The sequence below is a fragment of the Oreochromis aureus genome, linkage group 4, assembly GCF_013358895.1.
Source record: "Oreochromis aureus strain Israel breed Guangdong linkage group 4, ZZ_aureus, whole genome shotgun sequence".
Classification (NCBI taxonomy): Eukaryota; Metazoa; Chordata; class Actinopteri; order Cichliformes; family Cichlidae; genus Oreochromis; species Oreochromis aureus.
In genome coordinates this window covers 34,856,167-34,867,624 of record NC_052945.1, presented here as the reverse complement: position 1 = coordinate 34,867,624, position 11,458 = coordinate 34,856,167, and the positions used below count along the sequence as shown (strand labels likewise).

At 40.7% G+C, this 11,458-nt stretch overlaps 1 protein-coding gene across 1 annotated transcript; it reads left to right on the top strand.

The window, feature by feature from the left end:
• The first annotated feature begins 7,029 nt into the window (after positions 1-7,029).
• On the top strand, positions 7,030-9,141 carry si:dkeyp-72e1.6 (transmembrane protein 238-like). The gene is made up of 2 exons (XM_039610834.1): positions 7,030-7,726; positions 8,708-9,141. Exon 1 carries the CDS (start codon positions 7,191-7,193, stop codon positions 7,710-7,712), a length of 522 nt encoding a protein of 173 aa, XP_039466768.1. The 5' UTR covers positions 7,030-7,190; the 3' UTR covers positions 7,713-7,726; positions 8,708-9,141.
• The last annotated feature ends 2,317 nt before the right edge of the window (positions 9,142-11,458 follow it).

The following is an 11,458-nucleotide window of genomic DNA, read 5'->3' as shown; positions in this document are numbered from 1 at the left end:
GCCAATGAAGGAAGCCAAAACAGGAGAAATCTGCTCTCTCTTTCTAGTCCCTGTCAGTACCCTTGCTGCAGCATTTTGGATTAACTGAAGGCTTTTCAGGGAGTTTTAGGACATCCTGATAATAATGAATTACAGTAGTCCAGCCTGGAAGTAATAAATGCATGAACTAGTTTTTCAGCATCACTCTGAGACAGGATATTTCTAATTTTAGAGATGTTGCGCAAATGGAAGAAAGCAGTCTTACATATTTGTTTAATATGTGCGTTGAAGGACATGTCCTGGTCAAAAATGACTCCAAGGTTCCTCACAGTGTTACTGGAGGCCAAGGTAATGCCATCCAGAGTAAGAATCTGCTTAGATACCATATTTCTAAGATTTTCAGGGCCGAGTACAATAACCTCAGTTTGATCTGAATTAAGAAGCAGAAAGTTAGCGGCCATCCAGGTCTTTATGTCTTTAAGACATAACTCATTGGTGTGTGTTACCTGGCTTCATGGATAGATAGAGCTGCGTGTCATCTGCATAGCAGTGAAAATGTATGCTATGTCTTCTAATGATGCTGCCTAGGGGAAGCATGTGTAATGTAAACAGAATTGGTCCTAGCAATGAACCCTGTGGAACACCATAATTGACCTTAGTGTGTGAAGAGGACTCTCCATTTACATGTACAAATTGGAGTCTATTAGATAGATATGATACAAACCACTGCAGCGCAGTACCTGTAATACCTACAGCATGTTCTAATCGCTCTAATAGGATATTATGGTCAACAGTATCAAACGCAGCACTGAGGTCTAGCAGGACAAGCACAGAGATGAGTCCACTGTCAGAGGCCATAAGAAGATCATTTGTAACCTTCACTAAAGCTGTTTCTGTGCTGTGATGAGCTCTGAAACCTGACTGAAACTCTTCAAATAAGCCATTCCTCTGCAGATGATCTGTTAGCTGTTTGACAACTACTCTTTCAAGGATGTTTGATATGAAAGGAAGGTTGGAGATTGGCCTATAATTAGCTAAGACAGCTGGGTCTAGAGATGCTTTTTAAGTAAAGGTTTAACTACAGCCACCTTGAAGGCCTGTGGTACATAGCCGATTATTAGAGATAGGTTGATCATATTTAAGATCGAAGCATTAATTAATGGCAGGACTTCTTTGAGCAGTTTTGTAGGAATGGGGTCTAAAAGACACGTTGATGGTTTGGAGGAAGTAATTATTGAAGTTAACTCAGAAAGATCAATTGGAGAAAAAGAGTCTAACTTAACATCGATGGCACTAAAAGTAGCTGTAGATAATATTACATCTGTGGGATGATTATTGGTAATTTTTCTCTAATGATAAAAATTTTATTTGTGAAGAAGTTCATGAAGTCATTACTAGTTAACGTTAAAGGGATTGTTGGCTCAGTAGAGCTCTGACTGTTTGTCAGCCTGGCTACAGTGCTGAAGAGAAACCTGGGGTTGTTCTTATTTTCTTCAATCAGTGACGAATAGTAAGATGTTCTGGCTTTATGGAGGGCTTTCTTATAAAGCAGCAAACTATTTCTCCAGGCTAAATGATGATCCTCTAAATTTGTGACACGCCATTTCCTCTCCAGCTTACGAGTTATCTGCTTTAGGCTACGTGTTTGAGAATTATACCACGGAGTCAGGTACTTGATTTGAGGCCTTAGTTTTCACAGGAGCTACAGTATCCAGAGTCGCATGCGTAGTGAGGAGGTAAAATTATTAACAAGATAATCGACCTCTGTTGGAGTAGCGTTCAGATAGCTGCTCTGCTCTATGTTGGTACAGGGCATTGAAGATGATAACAGTGGGTGGATTATATTCTTAAACTTAGTTACAGCACTTTCAGAAAGACATCTACTGTGATAAAGTCTACTCTCCGCTGCTGTGTAATCAATTATTGTAAATGTAAATGTTATCAGGAAATGATCAGACAGCAGAGGGTTTTCAGGAAACACTGTTAAATGTTCAGTTTCTATGCCATATGTTAAAACAAGATCTAGAGTGTGATTAAAGTGGTGGGTGGGTTCTTTTACAGTTTGAGAGAAGCCAATTGAGTCTAATAACAGATTAAATGCCATATTGAGGCTGTCATTTTAGCATCTACATGGATGTTAAAATCACCCACAATAATTATTTTATCTGAGCTGAGCACTAAATCAGATAAAAGTCTGAGAAATCAGAGAGAAACTCTGTGTAAGGCCCAGGTGGACGATAGATGATAACAAGTAAGACTGGTTTCTGAGTTTTACAGCTGGGGTGGACGAGGCTAAGCATCAGGCTTTCAAATGAATTAAAAGTCTGTCTTGGTCTTTCGTTAATTAATAGACTGGTGTGAAAAATTGCTGCCACACCCCCTCGGCCTGTGCTTGAGGTTTCTGGTAGTTAGAAAGACTCGGGGTGTTGATTCATTTAAACTAACATACTCATCCTGCTGCAACCAGGTTTCTGTAAGGCAGAGTAAATCGATTTGTTGATCAATTATTAAGTCATGTACTAACAGAGACTTGGAGGAGAGAGACCTAATATTTAATAATCCACATTTCACTGTTTTACTCTTTGGTTCAGATGTGGATACTGTATTGTTCTTTCTTTGGGATTTTTGTTTAAGTTGTTTGTTGCTGGTTTTAGTTTGTTTTTGTCTGTTTGGGAGCTGACACAGTCTCAATGGAGATGGGTTTTGGGGGGTAGCAGGAGGAGAGAAGCTGCAGAGAGGCGTGTAAGACTGCAACTCTTCTTCCTGGTCCCAACTCTGGATAGTCATATTTTGGGGGGTTTAATAAATTGGTCCATATTTCTAGAAATGAGAGCTGCTCCATCCAAAGTGGGATGGATGCCGTCTCTCCTAACAAGACCAGGTTTCCTCCAGAAGGTTTGCCAATTATCTATGAAGCCCACATCGTTTCTGGGACACCACTCAGACAGCCAGCAATTTAAGGAGAACATGCGGCTAAACATGTCACTCCTGGTCTGATTGGGGAGGGAACCAGAGAAAACTACAGAGTCCGACATTGTTTTGGCAAAGTTACACAACGATTCAATATTGATTTTAGTGACCTCCGATTGGCGTAACTGGGTGTCATTACTGCCGACGTGAATTATGATCTTACTGTATTTACGTTTACCCTTAGCCAGCAGTTTTAAATTTCCTTCAATGTCACCTGCTCTGGCCCCTGGAAGACAATTGACTATGGTTGCCGGTGTCTCTAGCTTCACATGTCTGAGAACAGAATCACCAATTACAGTTTGCTTCTATCATCCAGTCTTGGTGAGACTGTGGATCTGACAGGAGTGCCACCCAGTGTGGTCTCCTGCTGCTTCAAGGTAACAAGTGATCCTTTCAGTCCTGTCAGCTGAACCGTGTCTAAATGCATTAGATTTCTGCCATATTATTATTTAGGGATTTGTGTTAGGTGTGACCTACAAAGTGCAGTCAGTTAGAGCATGTGTGTGTATTTACATAGCAATCAGTTGTATATATAAATATGTATCGCAACATAAAAGTTGCATGTTTCAAAGCATCAGATTGGACTCTTCACTTCTTAAATACATTTTTAAAAATGCTGGACGTTACACTTCTGGCTCTGTAGAGCTGTTCCATAGATTCAGGCTTTGGGCCCTGTTACCTATAATATCTCAGCTGCCAGTGACTCTGACCTGAGGCACCATCTGAAGGGCAGCGGGTCAAACGGGTAGTGAGTGGGGTGCAGAGGGTCACCTGTGGCGCCCTGGCTTTCCTGAGACAGGAGGAGCTGGCAATGGCCTCCAGGGGTGGCAGAGGGCAGCCAATGATCTTTTAGGCAGCTTACTTGTTCTCAGTTGTGGCCCCTGCGTACCAGCACCCAGGCAAGGAGCGTTAGAAGGTCAGCAGCAGCTTCTGGTCCTCAGCACACGGAGGAAGTGCAGCTGCTGCCAGGCCGCCTTTACTGAGGTGATGGTGTTGTGGTGAGAATGGCAGAGATGTGGGTGCCCAGCAACCTGAAGATGGAGACAGATTCCACTCATTTTCCATTTACGATGTCGGGAATGACCTGTCTGTGTCTCCTGAAGTCCATTATGAGTTACATTCAGTTTCAGGTTGTTTTCTGAGCACCAGCAGGACAAATTCTCTACGTCTGCCCTGTGCACTGTATCAAAAAGTTTAACCATATTTTTGTGATTAATATTTTTATGTCACTTTGTAGAGCTTTGGAATACACAGTTTTTATTCTGTGAATGATGGTCCTGTAAGAATCTTAAAAGACGATAAAACATGGTGTGATGTGACTTTGATGTAGTGCTGCTTACCTTGACCGCCAGCTTCCATGTGCTTACACGTACGATATGTTTTTGGGCTGCTGGACGAGTGTCATCCTATCAACACCACTTGTTTCTTGGCAGATGGCAGCCAAAGCAGCCTTGATGCTGAATCCCCCTGTTTGAAACAATTTCGAACTGACTTGTATCATCTTTTTTTAATTATTTAATTGATTATATGCACTTGATTTTCTTGATTTTCTTCCTTTGAATAACAGAACAAGAGAAAACTGCACAGACTCTTGTTTCATGAGATTTGTACACTTTACAGCTCATGTAAGAGTCGCTGGCAGCTCTTTCCAAAAAAAATCCACTCATATCAGTCACTTCAGGGTTCTTTGTTTTCTTCTTGCCCTTTTTTAGATGTATATTTTGGATATATACTGTAGATAAAAGAGTATCTGAAGAAGTAAAGCACGAGAGCCTTAAACTTGGATTTTCTGCGATGGTCAGCAAGGGCTGTCTCATCTATCGAAAAAGATGCCGGATTGGATAGATCACTTCCTCTGTGACTCCAGTAATTTAGTTTTATGGACTTGAGCTTAAGTTGAGAAATTTAATGTAACATTTAAATAATATGGAGTTTTTTTTGTCAATTGTAGTTTATTTTTCAAAACTCAAAGAATAAGCAAGAAGGGCATCTATCCAGCACTCAGACCAGCAGCACTGTACATTAGCTTTGAGGTGAAAACAAGCTGTGAAAGGGCAACCTCAGTTATATTTTATTTAATTTTAAGGATGCACAGCAAACATGATGGGAGGTGTGGAATAATGGGTACAGGCTGAATTCTGTGGAGTGGATGTGGCCTAGAGGGAGCAGTGTGTGTCAAAGCATGGAACAAAAGTAGGATGGAGACCATTTTCTGTTTTTTTTTGTTTTTTTCCCCCACAGCTAATTTTGCAACTGGCAGATGAAAGAAAATCATGAGCCAGCATTAAAAGTACTAGCATCCTAAAACTGATCCAGCTAAATGCAGCTTATTTTCAGTGAAAAATAAAAACAAAGTGATTTAAAAATGATTCTTAGGCAGAACACTGAACAGCTGAGAAACCCTGACAGCACTCAGTGACTTCAGTCTTTAAGCATGAAGTGTTCAGCAGGCCACCCTGAGCTCAGCATAATTATGAATATTAATGTTGACAAAGTTTTGATGTAGTTTTGGTCATTTTCAGGCATCTACGTTCTTTTAGTTTAGTTTCAGTTGGCTAAATATCTAAAGTTGGTTAGGTTGCATAAAGTGTTTTTACCAGTGAGAGTTGCTCCAGTTCACAAAGCATCTTATTTTCCTTTACATCAAATGTGTCCACATGCCTGCTCTTCTCTCTCTCACACCCTATTTGTCAGTAGCAGATCAAATCTACACATCTAACCTTACTGCACAAGGTTTCTTCTGAACGGGGTCGGCTGTAGCTCAGGAGGTAGAGCAGGTCAGTTGCTGATCGCAAGGTCGGTGATTCGATCCCTGGCCCTCCCTAGAAAAGCGCTATATAAGAACCAGTCCATGATTGGATCACTTCCAAACGAGTCCCACCTTTCAGCACAACACAATTAATACCAAGGAGAAGTGAAGTTTTTAGAAGGCGCATGGTGACACAACACCTTTTAACAATATCATTTCTGGTGGCACAGGGGTTCATCTCTTCATACCCCATTGTATCACCTTCTGAGATGTTTCCTGTTTTTGATGGACAGATGGGGAGAAGCTGAATTTAGGCTCATCTTCATCTTCTCATCTTGTTAGGAGACACAACAGCACTGATTGGCAACATGTAACAGTGTGAGACTTCTGACTGTATTTGCAAGCAAAAAAGGGTGATGCAGTCTCGTGTCTTCTCAATTTTTATTAGGTAATCATATCAAAATTTGTATTGACAGTCTGTTCATACAATATTTTTTAAAACTGTGGTCCTCCATGTTGTTATGAACCACAGAACTTGCTGTATGTTCTTATTTTCCCTGTCTTTTCTCATTATTATATTATATGTATTTGATTTCTTTGCAAATGTGGATTGGATGGGATATTACCGACAGCTGGTGAGAATTTCATGTTGGCAGCACCTTTAGAAATATATTTACTTATAACATTGGTGACATGTTTAACGTGCAAACAAGTGCAAAGACTAGGCGGGAGAAAACTGTTATCCATTGCACTGAAATCTTAAGTGGTGTGGTTAGTACATCTACTTGTCAAGCAAAAGGTTGTTGGTTCAGTTCTAGACGGAGACACAAATACCCTTTGGGGTTGTGTCAGGAAAGGTATCTTGCATAAAACTCAAACATATGGAGCTAATTGCTGTGGCTACCCCTTTATGGCAAGAGAGCAGCTAAAAGTAGCAGTACGCTACTGGTTAAGGGAGTGTTCCTGTGTAGAGATAGAGGGATGATTCACCCATGAATATAAATGATCTTCTTAGTCGATTGTGAAATATTGCAATTGTGCTTTTTTGTGGTGGCCAGTTCTAAAAATCAGATGATGAAGGCTGTATTGGTCAGATCATCTGTAGTCTTTTTTGTAGTTTATTAATGCTGGCCTCTCAGTTTGTAAAGCAAAGTCGCTCACATATTCACGTTTAATGAGTCATACTTTTCCAAACAACAGAGCCATGTCTAAATGTGTAATGAACAATAATAAAAAAGAAAGCTGAGAATAACCCAGCTGCACTGTAACGTTCAAAGCCTAGGTCCAGTAAGCTACACCCTTAAAAACGCTCAGCATAAACGCACATGAACTCAGCCGTCAGGTAGCGTCTACAGCCCCTCCTCTCAGGGGCAGCGCACCTGAGCGGACAGGACGCCACACCTGGCTCACATTGGAGCTGCGCTCAGTGCCGCGGCACAAAGACAACGGGAAATAAACTGGCGTCGTTGGGACCGACTTCTCTTTAGGGGACATGGAGCCGGCCTATCGGGGTCTGGGTCGCTGTGTGTGCTGCTTCTGGCTCGCGGTGGTGTTTGACATTGTGGGACTGGCCGTGCTCCTCCTCGGCGTGTTTGTCAACGTGTTTTTCTACGACCTGCTCATCTACGCGGGCGCCATCGTCATCTTCCTCAGCCTCATCTGGTGGGTGTTCTGGTATTCTGGGAACATCGAAGTGCCCCCGGCAGAGCTGGAGGATGATGTGGGGTTACTAAAAAAGAACAAGGGTGGACTTGGGGGTATCAGCGGCGCCGTGAGGCGCCTCTCCAGCCGCGTGTCCACCGGTATCCGAAACTCGTTCCGCAGGAACGGAGAACCGTCCGCTACCCGTACGGCCCGCATGCCCAGGTCAGCCTCGGGGCCACCTGTGTCACCGCCGGAGCGGGTGACCGTAGCCATGGCAACGATGGGCAATACCATACAGACTGCTACCTCCTCAATAGCAGACTGTGGCGTAGAGATGCCCCACACCGCTACAGAGACATCACCTGCATAATGACAGGCGTACAGGTGAGGCCTGGCTCACAGTGCAGCGCACACAGGCCCAGTTATTCTAGTCAGTGAAAAAAAGTAAACTAATCAAATGAAATATACGTAAAACCAAGACTTTGAACAACGGAAACTAACTGAAATGATATTGTACAACGACAAAGATGGCAAAAATTCATATCGTATAAGAAACAATATACAGAACATGGGTTTTAATACCTTTAACCCTTTGATCACGTTTTTCCAACAGATTAGCAACACTAGGCTACTCCTCACACAGTGCGTGTGTGTGTTGGGGACAGGCCGGGATACATCTTTTGTTAGTTTCTCATTTACATTTCCATGACAGTTGCATATTTGTGTTTAAAATCATAGCAATAGAATATAGAGTGCAAATTCAAACTTGATAAAGGCTCTAAAAATGTATTTTATCAAGAAATGTGAGAAAATCAGCTTTTTTAAAGCACTAAGCTTGTCCCAAATCTTCTGTAGGTGTTCAGCTGACGTCATAGCATTCAATTTACATCTTTATCCCAATAAAAAAAACCCCCCACAGTTAGTGATATTTGATGAATACAAAACATTATAAAACATATTACATTTTGAACTAGAAGTTCTTTTTTTCAAATCTGTGCAATGATCACTGGATTACAGAGTTTAAGTCACATAAATGACCCTCGCAGATACTATATGTAAGGGTAATGGTACAACGAAAGACAGGTTTCTGTCTAGCCGGGTATAGCTTTGTTTTTGATGGACTTTAAAAGCAGAAGTAAAAAAATGCCTCTAACTGTGGCAGTAAAACTTTTATCACGCATAATCATTAACTACAGTTGACTGGTCACTGAAAGACAAGCCCTTAGTTTAAACAATAGCAGGTTTACCTGAAACTTCCCTGTAACCTCGCCCTCCACATAATAACTGCTGCAGCATGATAAAATGCACTCTTTGTGTACTACTTGTCAACTCAAACTAATACTTTATTCATTTTCTTCCCAATAGAGACTACAGACATACAGAGCCCTAAGCCATCTTCAGTGACTCCAGCTACTGCAAAGCCTGTTTATTCTTTGTGTTTTGATGAGAAAGTATTCATAAAAATGTGATGTCTGCATAGTTTTGTTGCGGGTTGTTGAGTCTAACATGTCTAAATAGATTTGTCTTTTTAATCAGTATGTCCAAATTGTGGCAGCCTGAATCCGGGTAGTTTGACACTGGTACAGATATTGTAGTTCAGGGGTCCAACCAGTCAAAGGGTCTAATCCAACCCACTGGATGGCCCTGCAGACAAATTTGAATGTTAAAGTTTTTATTATAATTCACTCCCAATTATGGTGTGATGATGTCAGGTTTAGTACACAGAAGTAGAAAAATGTTTTTAAGTTTCCACGTCTCATCTTCAAAGTTGTTTGTTTTTTATATATATATCTATCTATATATATCTATAGATATATATAGATAGATATCTATATATATCTATCTATCTATCTATCTATCTATATATATATATATATATATATATATATATATATATATATATATATATATATATATATAGAGAGAGAGAGAGAGAGAGAGAGAGAGAGAGAGAGAGAGAGAGAGAGAGAGAGAGAGAGAGAGAGAGAGAGAGAGAGAGAGAGAGAGAGAGAGAGAGAGAGAGAGAGAGAGAGAGAGAGAGAGAGAGAGAGAGATCTATATATATATCTATATATATGTATGAAGGATTTTTTTTTCTTTTTTTTGTGTCCATGTTAATATATCTTCTGATCTGTGAATAATAATATGACATCCATCCATCCTCTTCCATTTATTCATTTAAGTATAACAGGAGCTCTCAGAGGCAGTGTACACCTTGGAGAGGTTGCCAGTGCGTCACAGGGCTAACACAAAGAGACAGACAACCATTCACTTTCACATCCACAGCCAATCTAGAGTCACAGTTAACCTAACCCATGCATGTGTTTGGAATGTGGGAGGAAGCCGTACAAGCACAGGAGAGAAAGATCCCAGACTGCATTTGAACCCAGGACTTTCTTGTTGTGAGGCAAGATTTTTAACTAGTGTTATGCCCTCTAATGTGACATATTAAATATAGATATATTTGAACAAAGTGGTCAGGTTTAATTGCAGCAAAAAAACCAACATGGTTGGGCTTACAGAAAGATCATAGATTGGGATAATTTAGATATTAACATGCAGAATGAATCACTGATGATCTGGAGGTTCTCACTCCTGAGCATCTGAGTAGAAAATAAAACCCACAGACTATTGATAGACAGCCAATCAATATCAAGCAGAAGCAGCTTCTGCTGTAAATTTGTTTGAATCCGGCTCCTGGTTCAGGCCACTTATACGGTGACTCTTACCTTAATACAGATAGTGATCATGATTTCTGTACATATTATGAGCTAGGATTTTGCATCAGCCAGAATGTTACACTAGTGGAGTGTTGTGTTTTTTCTGAACAAAACAGGACTGTGGAAAAAAGGTGTAACTGGCAGCTGGTCTTCTTGTTTCCACGCATGCTGATAGCAAGCCTTAGTGACTAACCTTTGGAACCAGCCTAGCTGTGTTTATGACACTGCTGCTTCATCTAACATTAGCTCCACTGTTTCCCCGTACATTATAGGTTCTCCAACCAGTACAATACAAAGAAATTAAATGAACTGGTTACAGCATGAATGAAGAAAAGTTACTCCAGATATTGTGTTAAACTAGGATGTACTATTATTATTTTTTATAACTAAAGTATGTCCCATGTTTCTAAGCTCTATTTCCATTCCCCTTTTGTACAAATGTTGTGCATTTCTATTTAACTGATATATTTTTTTTCTCAATTTTTCCCTCATTGATGTACAATGGCTGACACACTCGAATTAGATAAAAGATTGTGGATTTAATCAAATAAAAGATTATTTTGGGTTTTTTTTAAATTACCTTTACTTTCAGTGTACTTTTCTTTGTTCTCTGAAAATGTGAAAAGCTCCGTTTCTACATATTTGATCTTTCACTTTATTAGGTTTATTTAACCTTTTCATGCATTGTGAGTATTTACTGTGACACATCATGGAAATATTACGTTTCCACCACTGTCAACATTCTACACATTTCCCACAGGTAATTATAGGCATAGAATAAGGTAAACGGTGGCCATAAAAGCATTCACGTGATCAGCAACAGTACTCAGGTTGTGGCATTCAAATCAAGATTAAGTAGAATTAAAGACTACTGTGGGATTTGGTGGCATCTAGCAGTGAGGTTGTACAACCAACCAGATAGTCCGGTCACACATCAGTCAGTTTCTTGACAATTAATAAGCAAATTGTCACGACCACTGATCAATGGCCATGAGTACTATTCGCAGAGAGTTGGGGAATGGCTGCAATCACAGCATTGTAAGATGGTGACAGATGTACCCTTAGGCCCCCTCCTCCATTCAGGGATGGTCTTTCCCTTTTCACGTAAATGGCCTCCTTGACTCGGCGCTCAAACCAGCGTTCCTCCCTGTCCAGGATGTGTACATCGTCATCATTGAAAGAGTGTCCACTGGCCTGTAGGTGTAAATAGACTGCAGAGTCCTGGCCTGATGAGGTTGCTCTTCTGTGTTGCGCAGCGTGTTTTGGGGTTTAAAAGCCACAGAGATGCGGTGTTTAGAAAAAATGCACATCAGCTGTTCCGATACTCCTGACACATATGGGATCACTACAGGTTTTCTCTTAGGCAGCGGTTGTCCTTCTCTCCTGGATCGGCTGG

Coding starts and splice junctions, on each gene's coding strand:
- si:dkeyp-72e1.6 (XM_039610834.1), top strand. CDS start 7,191: ATGGAGCCGGCCTATCGGGGTCTGGGTCGCTGTGTGTGCTGCTTCTGG.